Source organism: Apteryx rowi, unplaced genomic scaffold (genome assembly GCF_003343035.1).
Source record: "Apteryx rowi isolate R43461 unplaced genomic scaffold, aptRow1 scaffold_103, whole genome shotgun sequence".
In the NCBI taxonomy this organism is placed as follows: domain Eukaryota; kingdom Metazoa; phylum Chordata; class Aves; order Apterygiformes; family Apterygidae; genus Apteryx; species Apteryx rowi.
In genome coordinates this window covers 1,808,257-1,828,544 of record NW_020447231.1, presented here as the reverse complement: position 1 = coordinate 1,828,544, position 20,288 = coordinate 1,808,257, and the positions used below count along the sequence as shown (strand labels likewise).

General features: G+C 40.6%; 1 protein-coding gene across 1 annotated transcript in view; it reads right to left on the bottom strand.

Annotated features, from left to right (window-relative positions):
* AFF3 (AF4/FMR2 family member 3) overlaps positions 1–20,288 on the bottom strand; it is a 371,463-nt gene that overhangs the window by 114,262 nt on the left and 236,913 nt on the right. Inside the window, exons 6-8 of the mRNA XM_026066422.1 lie at positions 20,138–20,224; positions 14,349–14,385; positions 8,984–9,035 (exon numbers count right to left, since the gene is read on the bottom strand). Coding sequence (XP_025922207.1) covers positions 8,984–9,035; positions 14,349–14,385; positions 20,138–20,224 — 176 coding nt within the window. The remainder of the gene's footprint in view (positions 1–8,983; positions 9,036–14,348; positions 14,386–20,137; positions 20,225–20,288) is intronic.

Here is a 20,288-nt window from a genome sequence, read left to right as displayed (position 1 = left end):
GAATGCATAAAGCTGAGATACACAGGAAGATATAATATTCTCACTCTTAATATACCACAGGTGAAATGATAATGTGGAAATATTCTTACCCTGAAGAAGGCAGACTCCAGTTGTAGCTTAGCAAATCAAAGACCAGAAAACTTGCTTGCAATAACATCCTAACAAATCCAAAGAGTTATTTTTTTCCACAGTTAAAAAATATCCACACTCTGCACATTAAATCCAAAGCCAGAGATTAAGGCAGAAGAGCTTCAATAATTTGTCTATTTAGGTATGACAGACTAATTTGTCATGAAACTGTCAGCTAGCTACTATAAATGTTTAAAAAATCCTTAGCTATTCATGGCTGAACAGTAGAATTTTTCCACACTGGAAAATTCATCACAGTTTCAGGTTTCGGTATCTTTCTGTATTTTGCATAATAAATAAAAAGTTGTCCACCAAGCTTGAAAAGTCTCTTTTCTTGAGCTGGTCATTCTGTGGGAAAAAAAGGTGTTTATTTAGATTCACTTAATTTGGTCTTCATGCTTGTAGAATAATTTAAAAGCAAAATGGGAGAGCTTCTCATTCAAAGCCTCACTTTCTTGTAATTAAAAAAAACCTGTGTACCAACAAAGCAGAAAACTAAAGCTCTTCAAATTCCGAAATCTTTCCATTCCTGGATGAGCTTTAGTGTTCAAATGTTAATAGGATGCCTGCATTGAAAAAAAAAAAACATAAAAAAATTGGCCCATATTCAGGCTAAAGAGTCTGTGAAACAGACTTTTTCCATACTATGACCTCAGTCTTAGGACTTCTCTTTGCAAAATGTTAGTTATTTTTCTTGGCAGGTAACCAGAATTCTGTATCTCTCTTTCTCTCTTTTTCTGCCCCTTCCTCTCCCCACCCTCGGTGCACACACACCTCATCTCTCTATGAACCACTGACTCAGCCCCGCGACAAGGTAACCCCCCACCCTTCGGCTGGCGGTAAATGGTGGCGGTGGCGGTGGTGCGGGAAAAAATCAGCCTGTGACAACCTCGAGGTATTGAACGTTCCCGACTGCGTTCCTTGTCTTTCGGACCCGTTTTATTTTGTTTCCTTTCTCGCTGCCTTAAACCCGGTGGAGAAACCGGCAGCCTGCTCCATCCCACCAGCGGCAGCGCGCACGCGGTGCATCAGCCCGGCTCAGCGCGCACCGCTGAGGGTTTCAGGTTGCAGCAGCTTTCGCCCTGGGTACAGTATTTCCAAAACGCGTTACCCCGGCAACCAGGAATTTTAACCCGGCAAAAACAACAACAACACACACAACCCAACTCCAGCGTGCAAGACACTGAGCTTCAGTTTATCATTTTCTTTAAAGAAAAAATACTGAGCTGGGTAGATGGTGCCTGGATTTCTGAAAGCATTTCAGACAAAACAGTTTTTCCCAGGTATTCACATCTCCTGATTTTCCTGGCAGCCCCTCCTTAACCACCATGATACTTAGAGCTAATGCTACCTTCAAAATTCCTAATTAGTCCCTTACAAATGATGAAGTCCAAGGAAAACAGTGCTTAAAAGAAAAATAATATGCTTTTGGTGCAATACAGAAAAACATTCCCTCAAGCACGACTATATTTCAGCTAGTTAAATTGGTCGGTTTTATTCTAAGTGACATAAACGAACACAAGTGCTGTATTTTTTTCTTGGTATAAAACTAGAAATAATGCCCAGCATTGTAATACATTTTCCAAGTGGACAAAAACTGCTGAGTACTTCTGTTTCGAGGCGAGGGCTTCGAAACATTTAACCACTTTCCCCTTCAGCTTTGAGTCAAGGGTGGCATCAAAATGAGGGCAGCTGGTAGTGGCTAATTATTTTTCTCTCTGGCGTGCACAGCACAGGTAGATAGTAAAGGTGAAGGTGCTAAACAAGAAGGCCTGGAATCAAGGGGACTTTGTAAATAAGAGTCTGTACTGAGTCCTGCAGTGATAAGGGCAGTTATCTCAAGCTATTGGCTATATCTGGTAAAAGAGAGGGCTAACATTTAAAAATAGCACAAAGAAGGCCCTATCTCATCCTATCCCCATACAAGTCAATCAAAAAAATTCCCCCGACCTCAGTGGTGCTTTTATTTAGACTTCATCTATCCCAGTTCCTGTTGGCATCTCAGATAAAGCCTTTTTTTTTTCCTGACTCAAACACAATGGAAGCTAAATTTTGTCCCATGACAACCACAGTTGTAATTAAGGTCAGATTTGGCTTCCAGGTGTTTTCTTTCTGAATCAAACAAATACATGTCATTTGCTTTTATGGATATTATTATCTTAAGTTGTTTCTGTATGATTTTTAAAGATTTTTCATTTGTACCATCTTCAACTACTACTATGTGTCTATACTTTTTAAATGGCAAAAAAAAAAAATCACTGAAAATATTAATTCTATTCTCCCTCATTAACTTAGCTAAACCTCAAAGACAGATTCACTCTGGACCTGGGTGAGCAAATTTTAGCTGTTCTTGCTGGACTGGCAGAGCAGAGTGACAGTCTAGCATGGTTAGGGGTTAGCTCTACAAGCTGAGGCTGAAGTAAACAGGTGGAATAGTGCAATGGAGCCAGCCTTTTTCTTCTGCCAGCTCCTTGGTTCATGGATAAATACTAGACTTCTGCTTCCACAGTTTTCAAGACCTCCATCACTCTGAAAAACACTACCTTCATTCATCATAGTGAAGTACTTTTTTTTCTTGTTTTGCATGGACTGCAAGACTTACTTCTGTCAGAAACATCACAGTCATATATTAAAAGCCATCAGTGATACAATGCAGTGGTGTTTTCTGAAGCAATACATCTTAATGATTAACTTAAAAGATGTCATTTCTAATTAATTGTCTCCCACTCCTTCAAAGTTGTGGTTTTGGACAGAGGAGGCCAATCCAGGGCTCACAAGCAGTTTGATAATCTCATGATGGCCCTCTGTGGAGCCCAAGGAGCTACTGAAAGATGCACCATCAAATCATTGACCTTTGTGTGTGTCCGCTGCAGACGTCCTTGCTCTCTAAACTGCCCATAACTTGAGCCATGAAAGATTGTTCAGGAAGTTGCCCTGGTACCTTAATCTGAAAGCTAACAGTGGATTGTACTCAAGAAAAGTTTGGGCACCCCTTTCCTTGAAACTGACTTCCACAGTTGTAGGTTTTCACCCTTGATATTGCCCTTTAGACCCATCTGTTAGCTATTTTCTGGTTCAGTTGATATGAGCCATCATGCTCATTTGGGCAGACAAACAAAAGGATATCTAAGATGTATCACTGGAGGGATTTTCCCTTCCAAGCTTGAACGCTTTGCCGCTTCTGCATTTGCCATCCCTCCCTCAGGTCCAGGGAGACAAAAGCAGCCAAATCATTCTAATTTACGTTGTGTGGCTACTGTCCCAAGAAGCTAACTAAGACTGAAACTCATGGAGGAAGAGGGGCATGTGGTGATGGGGCAGCGGCTACCAGTACTCCTTGGGTGTTGGGGCGCCTGGGTGAGGCAGCAGCATCCAGCCCTCCCTGTGCTCCTACACTCAGCCTCTCCCTACACCTGGTACCCACTCAAGACATTTACCACTTACTACCCAAGTCTCTCTTTAAAAACTTAAACTACTGMTCATTTCCTTTACTGTTCTGGATGAGTAATCCTTAGCCATTTTTACAGAACATTACATTTTTAAACACTTTATACAAATATTAATGAACTAGTTTTCATGGCAGTCTAATTATTATTTTAGATGGGGGAAAGCCAAGGCTAACTTTAAATAAGTTGCACGAGGCCTTTCAGCAAGGTGAGGTGGGATCAGGGCTCCTCTTCCAGCTCCTGCGCTCAATCAAGTTGTAGTTGTTGCCTGAGAGATTTAAGGTCCTGGCTCAAGATCATATATCAGCCAGATGTGAAAGGAAAAGCTCCTTGGGGGCTAAGTACAGGATGGTGCATTCGCAGCGCTTGCTCAAGCTGATCGCCTATATTTGGGACTGATTCTCTCTGTTCTCTGGACGCTCCCCGTAAGACCTCTGCCTCAGTTTCCCCATCTGTCAAATGGGAAACTTAACCAGCAGGGATCTTTGATTATTAAATAACTATCTGTGAGTCACTCTGAAGATGGAAGGTGCAAGATACAAGGGAGGGAAAAAAAGGCAAGAAATGAACGGGCCACATTTGTGCCAATAGACAGCATCAAGCAAGAACAACTGTGATACTTCTCCTAGTACCCATTTTCCATTTCCTTCTTCAAGGAGAATAAGAGTCATGAAAATGACTTTGACAGTCAAAGGCTGGATGGGCAAGAGACTGTAGTATTAATCTTTATGAAAAGGCAGCTTGGAAGCTGCTGAATTGCTACTGTTAATGAAGATCCCCCTGAGCAAACCGTTCTCCAAGTGATGGTAGAGACATGTGCACAGGAGGAATAGAGCCAACATCTATTTCAGCCTGGCAAAAAGCAAGCATACCAAGATCTCTTTGCTTCTCATAAATATAGAGTATTAGCAAAGGACAAAACTTGCATAACTGCCATAAATTATAGAAGCCTCCCTCAATCTTGGTTAATTCTCCTGCAAAAAGGGAGTGAAAAATCTGGAGCAGCTCAGCATGAAAACAATTGTGGGAGGGATAATAAAGAGACAGCACGGAGGTATCTAGTTGTTAGCGCTGATATCATTAAGTAAACGCACTAGAAATGTCGAGGTAAATGCATAGCAGTGAATCACAGTCAGGCATGATTAACCTTGGGTAGTCTGAACTGGAAACCATTTGCAAACACAAAGGTACTGAAGAACATCACAGTAGACAGTGCATCGAAAGTCATACCAAGAGCAGGGGTCTTTTGGTGAGCTTGATGCATTTATGGTGGATTTGAATTACTGTAATATTTTGCATGTGAAAAGACGAACTTTTTCAGAGTCCCTGTTTGATGACAAGTTTCTATGGCACCTATGTAACACATGCACTGGTTGGAACTCCTTTTCCCTGCAAGGAAGTTTTATAAAATTAAAATTTTAAGTCAACATTTTAAAGTTTAGTAAAAGTATCCTGTTTTTGCCAAACAAAGACTAAAATTCTGTATCTGAAAACAAAAATAAACCTAAGAATGCTCTTTTTTGTATTCTGTCCTTCCCCCTTAACTGATAAAAACCTGGGAAGAAAGTGCAAAGTGTTTTCAACAAAATTTTTATATTGATTATTTTCGGTGAAATTTTTCTGACCATTGAAAATTTAACTTTCCATCACAAAATCAAAAGAACAAAACATTGCTGGATATTTCTGAACAGCCTTAAAAGTTTTGAAATATGCAGTGAAGCTGTAATCAGATGACCCATAGAGAGCTATATATTAAGAGAACAACAACCCCCCCCCTCAAATTCAGAATTCTTGTGGCTTTAAAAGCATTCAGTTATGAGAAACATGAATCAACTGGAGAAAACTCAGACAGCTTAATGCCTTCTTATTGTTTGCACCTTTTATTGCAATTCTTTAGTGCCAGTTCATCTGATTATTGTGCATGCTGATTTGGAGAAGACCACAGGAATATTGTGCAAAAGGATATAGCTCTACAAAGACTTCCTCTGTGATTTTGCATAATTCTCATTCTCCTACATTCATCTCAGTTATCCCTAGCATTGTAATAACTGCCCTTATTTATCTACCTAATTAGGATGTTGCATCAATTAATGTATATCATCTAATGTATACCAGTTTCTTAATGTTTAATATTATTATCAGCAGAGAACTATGTCACGCAGGGGTCTAAGCCAGAGAGTTAATGCCTACAGAAATAAAACATGCATAATGCTATTCAGAATGATACATTTACTGTACCGAAAAACCTCTAAACAGAACACCCCACATGCTGTGCTCCAGATTTCCATCCTCTCAGAGATCACAGGTAGTAGCTTTGTCCCTGTGACTTCAGATCACAGTCAGGCACCTGCTTTTAAGGCCCTAGAGCCTGGTGGACAAGCAAGGAGTAATCTCTGGAGGGGAGACTTCATATAAATGCTCACTTCATGAGCGCCTCACCGCCTGATTCAGGAAGGTAATCAACCTGTCTTTTGAAGCTGCATAAATAATGTTTAGATGGTGCTAGTAAATCTACACCAAGGATGAATTAACTGCCATTGTGTCATATAAGCTTGGCTTGAGCGTGTGGCTTCTGACATGCCTGAGGAAAATAAAGAAGACATTTGCAAGAAAGAAACATTAATTTGCTCCTCCCAGTCTTTTCTSTGTTATTTTTATCCAGGCCACCATGACTTGCTCTGTGGGTTTTGTTGCTGTTTGTTTCTTTTTTGCAAGGAAATGATGACTCACAGCTAAGTGCATTCACAGTGAAGTCCTCCTGGCTCTCCATGGTTTCTCCCAGCGGGCCTTGGCTGTGCCACCCCTCCTACACCAATACCGCTCCTTTGCAACATCCCTCCAGCAGGGTGCCTACCGGGCTCCTTTGGGGATCAACACCTCATTAGAGAGCATGGCCTTTTTGCACATGGGGATCCCTTGCTCTGTTTGTGCCCCCTTGCACATCTCTAACCACCCTCTGCAGTGCAGCCGGATCCCTCTGGCAGTGCCCAGCAGTTGTCGCCTCCGTGTGCAGGCTGGGGCACTGCTGGGGCTCTTTGCCGGCTGCACAATGGCACGATCGTGTTCAAGGACGGAGGGGAAGAGTGTTTCTTACTGTATGCGGATATGTGCATGTGTGTGCCCAGACATGCATGTGCACGTGTGTGCTGGGGGTCCTTCTAGTGTAGCCTTTCCTTGTGTGTCTGGTGCATAGGTGCAAGCTACTTCCTCCCCAAAAGGAAAAATGAAGTCCGTATTCATGACTCCCTGAGAACCAGGGATAAGAAGTCTATCTTCTCAGAAGGTGGAAGTCAGAAGAAACCCAGGGAAAGCCCACATAACGTAGCAGAAAAAGAACTGGGACATCTGTGTTTACCTGCACATTAAAATGAGTTAATTTACTTCATTGTAACACTCGGGTACTCAGCCCTCTGTTCAAAAACAGATACGTTTTAGTTTGCTAATGGCTATTGCCCATATTGCTCCCCCTTCTTTCTTTCCCAGCGTTTTTGACCACTGTTCATCTCCTCCACTGCTCTTGGTTTTGTATCTCCTGTAAATTCAGTGTTTGCATTTTCTTTTCCTCTTTCCTAGTTCAAGCATTCTCATTTTTTTCCTCCTTTTCTGCCACAGTACTTGCTCATTCCCTTCCCTTCATGTCTGCCTTCCTCCCCTACTTCCTTTTCCACACAAGCCATTCCTCTAACTACAGAAGCCTCTGTTTCTTGAATGCAGTCATTTATCAGTGGTAACCCGTCCTTTCTGCTTCTAAAAATAGCTCTAGGAACCAGTATCTGCTGTAGGGTAACCTTTAGCGTATGGTAACAATTTAAAGATGAGCACTATAAATATGCTGTATGTAATAGACGGTGCATAGTTTTAGAAGCTTGTATGAAGACCTCTTATTAGGCAAGGAGCTTTTCACACCTAATCAGATTTTCAAGTTTGCTGTATTTAATACAGCACATTGTATGACACAGTATGTAGTCTCAAACTAAAACCATAAATGTACTGGGGCATTCCTGGTTCAGAGATTTTGCAGAATTTTATTCCAATGAAGGAAAAGAAAGGAAGGTAGAGAACATTCCTCATGAATAAAATACCATTTAACCAGCAAAAACACTTCGGAGGACTGATTATGTTTTGCATATTGCTAAATATCAGCAAAAATAAATGTGTTCATTTCTCCAAAATACCTCCAGATGGCATTAAAACCCTTCTTCTTTCGGTCTTTATTGCAATATTATTTTTAAAAATGATAATTATTGGAATTGTTCTATTAACCATTCCCAGCAATCATACTATCGGAAGGCACAAGGCTGCTAATGCTTAATTCATTTAATAAGTTTGGCTAAATATGCTCACATACTGTAATTACATTCCACAACACAATCTACAAGACAAGCCATTTCTTACACGACGTCAAATCTTTTTCTAGATTCATTTTCAGAAGATTTTTAATGTGTATTTGCAGCAGAAATCAAAACAGCCCCCAATAAATCACCCTTATTGTACCTCCTCTGTGACTACTTTTGGCCATGTAACAAATGGTGACACCTTGCAAGATTAACATGATATAGCACTCTGAATTTAAATAACAGGAATCAGAAAACATAAATTACGGGCAAGATGCACTCTAAAATTCACATAACTGACTGTTACAAGAACTTCCCTCCCTCAAAGAGGATGAAAAGGGTGAAAGGTTTTGTAAAATTTCTACCCTCTCCTGACTGGTAGATACTGAAGGAATTCGCTTATCTAGCTCAGTTTGGGAGACTGATGCGATTTATTTATTTTTTTAACTTGTAGCCCATCTGTTTCATGGACTGGTTTATGTTGGCAAAACAATTCAGTCCTTTGTATGCTAGAGCTAAAAATGGTAAAAGCTTCTATTGTTGCACTAGAGTGAAGGTGAGCACTGATATATTACAAGTGCCTGTTCCTATCTATTTCTCGACTTCTTTTGTTAATTCAAAAACATCAACAAAATTGTGAGAGACCAGAGATAGCTGTAATTGGATTTCAAGTAATTCAGAGGTGAAGCTGCAGACTGCAGTCTTTTAAAATTACATCAGTACATCAAAGGCATATGTGACACGACATTTTTTAGCAAGTGTGACAAACTCCAGCAGCATTAAGGTAATGTTGAAGTCAGGTTATAAAGGCCAGCCTTGCGCACCCACAAAAATCATTTCCTACCTACTCAGCTTGATATAAAGCTATCTCACTTGCGAAGATCTCTGACTTACAAGCATGCAAAAGTTCTAGGAATAATTAATGTTGAGTCATTATCTAAAAAGCCTTTTAAGGAACAGCATCAATGAAAGAGCTTTATCTTAATGAAAACAAACAGACAAATTCTATTTTGCCCAACAAATCTAACAAAAGTACAGTCCCCTTCTTTGGTCAGAAATGCAAAAGTGACTTACGATGTATGGGTTGTGCTTTTCTCTGGACTCTTTGGCTCTACATCACTTTTTCCTTTAAAAGAGAAGAAGAAAATAACATCAGGAAGTGGTGAATATGGAAACTGCTCAGATGCGACATGTCAAAGCTTTATTCATTGCTGACACTGACTGCTCTTCCCACACGTGCAACAAAACGATGCTGAGGCAACCACCCGGCTGCTGGGGCACTGCTGGAGCATTTGCAAGCTGGGAGTCAACCCTGACTTGACTTTTCTTATCACTGGCACATGAAATGTCAGGTGAGGAAACTCCACAGGAGACACTACTTAGAGGACAGAAAGCCTCAAGTAACTCCCACGCCTTAGTAGGGATAACAGAGTTTGGAGGTCCTTGGAAAAGGATTTTTCTCGGGTTTATGGCTCTGCTATTGGTAGTGCATGCAATATGCATGCACTCCCAAATGCTCCTCCAGGAAGGGTAAGTATTTCACACAAAGTGGAGCTGCGTCAGCAGTGCTACTAAGTTTTTAGGTCAAAGCTACTAAGGCAGTGATTAGGCAACGCATCTGTAAATGGATGTTTGGGTTCACATTGCTTTTGACAGAGTAAGGGTCTGCTCTTCAGCTCCTGTAAATGGGGGCTGGGGAAGCCCTCTTCACTATTTTGTATGAGAAAGGGCTAACCTGTCTTAGGGTCCCAATCCCAGCAGAATTCAGGTACCCAAATGCTTGAGAAGTATCAGAGGCCTGAAGGACGCCTCTTCACATTTCCTTATGACTCACTTACGTGGGTCCTGGCATAGCATATTGGCTTGTGATGATCCCCTTCTTGGGTCCAAACACGTCTGACAAACACAACTTAGTCCTGTAGTACAGACACTGGGGAAGTGGGCTGCCACTAGATATGGTGGTACTGCTTCTGCTAAGTCAGGCCAGGAAACTCTTTTTCCCTCTTTCATCCTGCCAAAGAGTAGGCTTGATCTTATTTGCTGTAATTATTGCTCTTTGGGTAACCTGAGAGAGTTACACTTCAGTGCAAGACTGTTCTTTAGCTCTAAGATGGATGTACAGCATGTGCTGTGCCATTTGAATCACCTTGAACTTGAATTCTGTACCAAGCATCTGTGCAGCTGCTGTTCCTGTTGTGTGTAGCTGGGCACTGATAGCTGTCTACATACAAGTTTATGTTGCCTAGCAGACAAAGAGGTGCAGAAGTTGAGTGTGACTGGCTTACTGTTGAATGTGTTTTTTTTCCCCATTATCTTTTCATGAGCTTTTTTATACCAAACTACACCTGTGTCATCTGAAAAAAAAATGTGAGAAGTGTTTATTTTGGTTTGGCTGTTCTGGTGTTCCCTTGTCTGATTTACTGCTCATCAAATTGCCAGTTGCCTTGAGTGAGTTTTGGACCAGCCCCATGAACACAAGCATTACATATCCATTTGCTGCTGCCGAAGTCCTCAGCCTCAGTTTCCATACACTGTTGGGGTATCAACACTGGCTGTAAGGCATGCTTCCAGAAAACTTGCTGTTGCCTTCAGAAGAGGCAAGGTTTTGCCACCAATGACCTTCCACTGCTGTTCAGAAGTGAGCTGAAGGACCTATTCTAATAGCGACCTTCTGAAAGCGGGTGTCTAGCAAAGGAGATTCTGGGTAGCCTGAACACCTTGCCATGGTGCTTTTAAATCTCATCCTCCCCTGTGGAAGGGTTTGTGTCTACCCAGCTTAGGTGCCTGAACTTTGGTGGACAGGATGGGGGGAGCTCTGGATGACTTCAAAAGCACCTTTGTCTCTCAGTGGACCTCTAGGGAAGTTAAGAACTTACTAGAGGAAGACAACTAAAGGTGCCTAAAATTTCGGCACAAGCTGGACATCCACATGAGATGTGATACATCCAATCCATAATCTCTAAGTCACCTTTCACTTTTAACAGAGACCTCAGAAAGCATATCCATGTAAGAAACTTACTGGTTAGAAAGCTGGTGCTACAGTACACATTTGTCAGCCTTAGGGGGCCTGGTGCCCTCATTGGCATTATGGTAATTTGGAACCCAAAACCAACAGTAACAGTTGGCATATATTCAAAGATTTTCTATTTGTAACTTAGACTTTTTATAAGTGATGAATTATTACCATGAACACTGGTTTGTTTGTGTGTGAGGAGGAATATGGGTTCCTGAGTGCTTTGCCAGCAGAGTTCACATCAGTCCTACTTTAGCAATAGATGTTAATGTAGCAACAAGGGAAAGAGCCTAAGTACCATGAGGACAGAGAAAAGGGAATCTCTGTGATTTAGCCAAACTTGATATTAATGAATTAGCCTACACTAAATATTTGCAGCTGTTTTTATACTAATAGTCACTTAACATATTTGTGAGGGGAGGGGGAAGATGAAACTCATAAAGATGTTAGAAAAGCATCAGTACAGCCTATCAGAGTAGAAAATCTGGTCATTAATGCTTTATCAGTTTTTACCAACTTTGTTCTCACTTGACTGAATCATAGAAATTTACAAAATGTATATCAACTATGCATAGATGACTGTTACAGATATGGTACTGATATAATTTTGGATAAGCATATGTAAAAGAGAATTATCTATCAGAACAACTTGGCTTTTTCACACTCACTCTTGGCCAGACTAAGATTTCTTTTCCATTTTTCATGCAACATGCAAAATGCATGCAGGTACCATTGTGGGAGGCTGGCATTTGCTGAATTACTAAATCCTCTATAGTTCTGACTTCTTTTTCAGGGCAAATTTATGTGGTCCTTTGTTTTTCTTAGTCTTACTGGAGTTGGTAAAGGATATGCTACCTACTTCACCTCTTTCACAGGGCAGCTGTTAGCAAACTTCATTTCAAGTGCTAAGAACTGTCTATCTACACCTTCTGAAATAGGTGTGGATATGTGTGTGTGTGTGTGTGTGTGTGTACATGTATGCATGTGCATGCACCCAACTACACATGCATATGGTGGAAAACATCAGTCCTCGTATCCTTAGCCAAAGACTCGGGAATTCTTTGCTAATTTTTACTACATCTCACAGAATTAACTTCTTAACATTTTAGATGCTACCAAATTAGATGTGCCCAGACTTTTCCCATCTCAAAATAAATTTCAAATGAACTTTTTCTGTAGGATTTTTCTCTTGAAAAGAGGAAGGCCACAGAAGTGTTTGCCTCTGAGTTACAAGAATCACTCAACCTGATCAGGCCAAGTATCCCTCTCTGGGTAACTGGAATAAATAATATTTCATCTTAAAAGAGCAGTATAACTTTATCCATTGAGAGTTTTAAAATGCTTTGATTTCCTTGTGGGGGAAGGATGAGAGAAATGCAAACATTTTTTCTGAGAAAGACAATGTTTGCAGTTGGAGTGAAAACACTGTAAATGACGCACTCAAGAGCCACTCCTAAGGGGACATGGTGCAATGGGGAATAACAGCTAATTGGGACTCCAAAGATGTGCAATTGGATAATGCAGTATATAGACCATTAGGTATCTTTCCCACATGGAGTCATTTGCTATCATTTCCTCAAACCTATATTTTTTTCCCCTGAATTTCCATTGAGTTTGATGTAGACAATCAGCAGAGTCTAGGTCTTATTCTACCTAACTGTGTCTTATTTGGTGTCTTATTCTAACACCTCAACAGGCATCCTCATTGGATATAGGTCTCAGAGRCAGTCAAGTTCCTTCTCTAATGTTAGGAAGAGTGGTGACTGGGTGGAGGACAATGACCCTAACTTGTGACACCAGTGAAGAARGGGTGTCAGCATGAGTTCAGCAGGTCTCTGTTTCATTTGGTTGCCACCAGCCAGCCAGCACAGTGCTGCTGGCCAGCCAACACCAAGTGCAGCTCCAGCCCGGCCGCAACATAGGCTGATTTTGATGAGCAGGGTGACTGGGAAGATCTGAAGATGCTGGAGGTACCACAGTGTAGGAGGGCTGATGGGGAACTGGAAGTAAAGTGGCATCAGAGAGCACCGGAGTAAGGAGCAGAGGAAAGTATAAGGAGGCAGGACTGATTTCCTAACCCACAGGAAAGCAGGGTTCATTAGCTCTGAAGGACAACCTATTTTATTCAAATGTTGGAGGAAGAGGGAAATGAAACTCTGACCAAAGCCATGCAAACACTGCGGCCTTCTGAGGTCACCGCGAACCCCTCCGCTCGGCTTGTGTGTTTATCACGCTCGCAACTCTGTGGGTATTTGCAGAGCCCTCTCTGTTATGGCTCTTTTGTGCTTCCTCCTCTCATTACCGTATTCATTATTTTCTGACAGAACCTCATCCCCTTTGCCTTTTATTATTTCCTTAGTGCAGGGACTCACAGCAATATCAAACTGATGCTGGCGATTAAGTGACACCAGTGCATGTTTTTTCACAACACTGCCGTCCGCAGGCCGACCTTTCCCCAGCACAGAGCCGAACCGTTTCAGCAGCCCGCGCCTCCCAGCCGCCTCCCTCTGGACATCTCTTCTCCCTCACACGGTGGGTGACCAGCCTGTTTCAAAGCCCTACCTACTAGCTCAGGGCACTTCTCATCTTCTGTCACAGCCGTGTATTTTGCAAACAGGGCTCTACGCTGGCTGACAGGTCAGGAAGCTAACAAAATAGAGCTCTTGGCTGAGATGATTTTATGTTGAGAGCAGGAAAGGATCATGTATTTTTAATATGCAAGACAACATTAACAACAGTCAGAGGTGTCAGGGGAGAGGATTAATACTTTGTTTCACAGGACATTTCATTCTCTCCTGTTCAATACAGCTGCTAAGTTTTTTACCATAACTAAATGTAATTAATGTGCTGCTGATGTGCACCATGATTTGTGCATTGGAGCCTGCYGAGAGGCCCGAACCAGGAGCTATACAAGCACCCACCACCATGCTTCCCACACTACAAGCCAGAAAAGACCCACAGTCACATGGCTTTTGAGGCATTATTTGCCATTAGTTTGGCAGGAATTATCTACAGTGTAATAGTCACAAAGTATACCATTGGCTAAAAAAGATAAATGATAGCAAGTGTTTTTGCAGAATTTTATGGCAGTCTGGATGTGGCAGTGCTCACACTCATGCAACTAGGTCAGCTCTTTCCTGGAATTTTAGAAAAGCCACTTTTTCCCCCTTTCAATCTGTCTCATCGAAGGCAGGATTATACATAATGAAATGAATTGTTTTTGTTCTTCCCAGTCCGCAAAGAAACTGATATTTTCATGGTCACTCTTGAATTCAGTTCTCCCCATTTGGCCAAGACTAGGTACTGCCTGCTGAGACTCTGCACCCTCCCAGTCTACTACTGGTTCCTTACTCTGTCATTCACTTGGTTTTCATAATTATTGTCAACATCTCACTAAATGCAGCTGTAAAATAAGGTACTACGTACTTGTATTGCTGTGTCCTGTAGATCCCTGTTGTGACTCCTACAATAATAACAAAAAAGAGTACAGTGTGTTATTTTAATGGGAATTTTAACTATAATACTTACTTGAACATTACCTTAACAATACAAACGGCATTGTTAATTGTTCATTCAGTTTAAAAGTCATTTTCAATTGCAAGAATAAATCCAATATTTCTTTGAAAATGCATTAATTCTAAGGCTTGTAAACTAATTTCATGACAACCCTTTAATGGTGCAATTCCTTGTATAGTCATTACCAGTTTCCTGCTCACTATTCATTTATTGATCAGCCAAAACTGGTCTATTATTTTCTAGAAGTTTAGATGAGAAGACAGAAGGAAGACCAATATTGTTTCATGGGCCATTGGATTCTTGAGGTAGTAGCACAGCTGATCTTTTCTTTTCACATGTTGATATCCACAGCACTGGAGAATGGAAATACAGACTTTAGTTCCGGCTCCCCGAGGTTACGAGGTCAGCCTTGTATCAAAACTACAATATTAATGAATGTGGTATAATAAATTAGACCATTTTTTTCTTCACATATAATTGCTCACATATTTTACTCACAGAATTTGTTTGCATTCATAAATATGTAAAAGAAGCCTATAAATAAAAAAATGCAAATATAACAAAAAGATAATTAAAAAAAGAAACTACAAGGAAAACAATCAAGTAAACCTACTTATTTTCCCTTTTCTGAAGAAAAAAAAAGAATGCTACTGTAGATATTGAAATATTAGGATGACATAAAAATCTTATCAGGAAACACCTGGCCTTCAACTATATCCTGTGTATCTCAGTCTGGTCCCTGGTGATGAACCTAATATTTGTGATTTTGTAATTTTACCTCATAGAAATATTAGGTGTTTTGCGAAGCTTGTTGAGAAAACATTGCTGGTAATCTGCCCCACATTAAATCTCCTGACTTGGTATGTTCAAATCTGCTTCATTTTAAGCAGTTCTGTCCAGTGATGGGCAACTTCTAAACTTTGAACGTAAAAAGCTACAGACCACTAGCCTCATATTAGTGATAGACATCCACTACTTTGTATTATTTCTATTTGTTGTTAGCRGCTCCTTTCACTACCTAAAATTGGAATCTCAGTTACCATAAAATCAGCACAGAATAGGCCATTTTCAGTCCAGCTATTTCTCTGAAATATTTTGAGTACCTCTACTGTGCCCCTAAAGGTTTTTAATGCAAACATTAACAGCACAGTGCCTTCCACTGTGCCAGAAGCTGAACCCACGGTGCAGCGGGTTACAGAGGACAGCCAGGAAGGTTTCCCGTATGTAACTCTGCTTCTGAATAACATAAATATGCACATGAATACTGTTTTGGATACAGCAAAGACTACTCTGATGGGGCAAGCCCCCCTCTGCAACATGCACATTCATTTTTAGTGAGGAATAGGACCTTGGACTAGATCGCTGGTCCACAGAGGCTGAGTATGGAGCCAAAAGCAGAGCCAGAGACCGTAGGCTCTTATTTTTATTTATATTTATTCATTTATATTTATTCATTTTACTTCCAGGCAAAAACTGGTATGTGTAGATTTCTGCTACATTTTGAAGAGGAAAAGCAGTTGAGAAGTCTGTAGCTTTCCTCAAGGTAGTTAAGCCAGGAGACTTCAGAATTTAGGTTGCTCTTAAATTAAAAAAAAAAAACCCAAAAACAGAAAAGCACAGAAAAAAATGCTTCAGGTAATTCTCTTCTCTTTTGCTCATCCTCTAACCCCTCTCTGCACAATTTTCTTGCTGGCTCAGCAGAGCCCGTAGGTTCAGGTACAGATTTAAAGAAGGGGACAGGAAGTCCCCAGAGAGCTCGATCACGCTCTGGCCCAGCCAAGCGGATATTTTACAGCTGAGTCATGCAAAAACATGTCGTGAGCGCTCAGGGCCCCACGAGTTTCTTGGCACCTTTGAATGAAGGTTGACTGGACTGAAGGTGCTGAGATCTCTAGGGCCCGGCTGGCAAATCCTGCCAGCTGCACTGTCTGCTTTGAAGTCAAGGCTCTCCGGGCTGCATGGCTTCGATCTGTAATTTATATGGCTGTAGTACACATCTGCTATCGACTGCCATCCTACATGCCTGAAAAGTGAGATATCGAATTTTTGGACAAGTCCTGAGAGTTTATACCTTCATTTATAGTAGTAAAAGACCTGTACCATGTCTCATATCATGACAGTAATTTCTCAATAACTTGAAATTGTCTACTTTTGACAGATTGTCTCAGCCTTTTATGATTGTTTCTGATGAAGAGACATTAAAGCCTGTCCTTTTCTGGTGATTGAATACAATCTTAAGAAGTCAGGATCCGCTTGCATCAGTGATGTAGCGACATATACACTTGAATTTGAATGTTATTCTAGCAGCCAGCCAGACTGCCAATAAGAAAAGTAGTCTATTAGAGCAAGTTCAGTTTTCAGAGTAGCGAATTTACCTATCTGTAGATGATATGATTGTTTTCTGTTTTGGGGGATAGAATTATTTGGACAAATACAACCTTAGGTTTGTAAAAGTGTTTGAAACTGCAAAACAAGGATCTTGCTCACCATTTGCAGGTGTTTCCTCGCTCTCCCTGCTGAGGCACCCCACAATTTTCTACATTTTCATCAACTTCAGGAAAAATATACCCTCCCCTTTAAACTGTCTACCTGAACTCATAGTGCAATATCTTACCTCTGCCATTGAGTCTGCATAGTCTCAGATTTGACATCAGCAAAATATATGAGCTACATTTTCATTTCTCCTTTTAATGGATTCTTTAAAATTAGTGTCTTGTTTCTCAACAAATTATCCTTAATAATAAAGGCTAAAATAAAAATGCTACAGTGAAATAGAGAATGCCCCCACTGAGGTAGGAAAAAATATGCCTTTCTGTATCTCAAAAAGCAAAGGTGAATATTTCACTTTCGGAGTTTTTTTCTAATGCATTTGCTCCAGCTTGTTAAAATCAACAAGAAAGGAAAAAGTAAATGAATTGACCACTGAAAAGATAACATTAATATCATGACTAAGCTTCTACTGAGAATAATCATTCAATACTTTTGTGAAAAGACACTGGTTTTCCTGGAGTGGATAAATTGATTCTCAGCTAAAAAAGGATGGCTGACCCCATAATATCACATAGACGTAAATAGAAATCAAACACCTGATCAAACTTTCAAGACACAAAATCATGGTAAAAATGAAGAAAGAGAGCAATTCAGGCAGCGGAATTAACAGCGTCTCTTTCCCACACAAGAGTAGAGAATTAATGCCTGAACATGAAAGCTCATTCACACAAGTATCAAGCGAGCTCTTATTTACCAAATTTAATTATTCATTTAAAGTTTATTTATTAAGATGTTTGTAATAAAATTACAATCAAATAATGCCTAATCATTTGTACATAACAAAGTGTGACATAGGAGAAAGGAAAGCACATACACCCTTCTCACATCACACACTGATTCAATTATCCTTAAGCTTTGAAAAACAAGAAATAAAGAGACTGTCATTGCCCCTTCCTAGTGAATTCAAGAGTACAAATTAATTCCGCAGAGAAAGAAAATTCAAAGTTAAGGATGAAATGTAACTTTACGCCCTCTATTCCATAAAGGATAGTTCCCTAAATGCACTTTCCCAGTAGTGTTGTGCAGTAGAACCTGCTGGATGCTGCCACACATTTCACTCTTGACACTGACTTTCCTCCCACTGTTGTGAATTAATGCAGACATCCAGTGTTAATGAAGATCTAATTGTATATACATGTACAGCATATGCACATACCCCCTCCACGCACATGCAGAGAGCATAAAATCATATAAACACACATATCCACACACAAATTTTCAAATATGTATGTCTATTATGTTTGTGGTGTATGAAACTTGGTTACTTACCTTTTTTTTGCCAGACTGATTTCAAAACCAGTCTGGCTATAGTTGCTGTGGCCTTTGCAACTTTAATAGCCTAATTAATAAATTTCAAGTTTCAAGCTGTCAAATCACTAATGAGTTGAGCTGCAGGTTAAAAGTAGTTTGGTATGTGTAAGAATTAATGATGCTGATACTCAGTTTTTATAGACAGAAAAGTGAGAATGATTTGCATCCTTGCAACAGGCCAGGAGTCCTCCAAGCTCCTGTTTTTCTCATTCCCAAAACCTGAGTATCCTGGCACCTGGGAGGCTCTTTTCTGTTAAAGAAGGATTGCAGCCTACTTGTTTCTCTGGAGCTGGCTGGAAGAGGCATTGCAAATGAACTGAACTGATCTCTTAACACTTCCACAAAGACTGAAAATGAGTTCACAGTACCATGCACTGCTTGGAACTAAAAGATGGAGCCAATGCCCTGAATTTAGCTTTTTAGCCTCTTTGCTGGCCTTAGCGTCCACCTGACTGACAGACCCATTTCTGTGAATAACATGCAATCCACCACGGTTTGGTGCAGTGCACAGGTTTTAACAAGAGAAGCTGATACAGCTACATAGCTTCTCTGGGCTTCCTAAGAGTTATGAAGTCATCCCCTATGAGATCCAATAAAGGTTTTACACCACACTTTGTGAAAAGCAAATAGCTAGTTTATGAGTGTTTTAGAAACATGTTTGAAAAATTAGGAAAATATTCTTTGCATTTTGGAGCCTGAAAAGCAGATGTCTTCTTGAGTATGTGACTGTCCAGATTCAGAGGAGGCCACAGAAATGCCTTTTAATTATTTTAAAACATTTTAAAATAGATAAATATTATTTCTGGTGTCTAACATTATCATGATTTAGGACCAGGAATGTGGGATTTTTCCAGGATTCAAGTGAGTTTCATTAGGTACTTCTCCTTCCCCATCTCACACATGGCACTCTAATTTCCGATTATGCAGATCTGTGACACAATACAGTTGTGATGTTGTTATATGTACAAATGCATGTATCTATATTATATGAAATCTTGTCCATTCAAAGCTTAAATAAATGAAAATTCTACTTTGGTAAGAGAAAAGGAAACTATCTGGAAAAGGCTTGTTAAATGGCTCCACAGTTTGACCTGCTAGAATATTTCCCAGAGAGATGGATGAACAGGCAGAGRGAAAATGAGAAAGTCAATATCAACCATTATTCATATATCTTTGGCCTGTAGGCTGCGGCTTTACTATTGCTATATTTATCACGATGCATTTAGTTTTGAGGCACTGCATCCATGATGGCCATACACACATGTTGAGAGGTGCATACCTTGCCCATAAACATGCCTGCGCACATGCCACACAAACATGTCCAGTGGGGATAACTATGGTAGAAATCACAGATCTTCAAGTGTCCCTTCACTGCTGTCAGGCACAGCCGACCTCTTCACCTGCATGCGAGCTGCTGATCCATCTCCTGCTGGACTTAGTCTAACATAACACGCCTCCAGCCCCCTCACCATCCTCAAACAATTGTCTTCAATGCACAACCAAACAGTGAGCTATTTCCTTCTTTTTTCTGTCATAATGTGATAGAGATGTTTCACTTTACACCCCTGGTGCTTCAAAACTGTGACAATGTCATCCACGGATAAGCTCTTTTACCATAGGCAAACCTTAAAGGTTTCTTGGCCTTTCAATTGTAATTATTCCCCACACGAAAAGACTCTGTAGACTCTCTGAGAGGCAGGGGATACTGGCACACACATGGAAAAGCTCATTGGCACTGCACAGGTCTCAGTGCAGGGCCACCACTGGCTTAGTCACAGCTCATGTAGGACATTCTGAGGTGAGAGAGGCACGAGTCTATGTTATATTGTGTGTCTTACCTTGTTCGGGAAGGGAAACTTGCTTTGCTCTACCTTGCCTGGTGTATGAATAGCTGACAGTGGCGGAGGCCAAGAATGGGTCATCTCCTGAAAAATAATATTGTACAGTAAACTGTATTTAGAAAGTCAATGGAATGGGAGACAATAATAG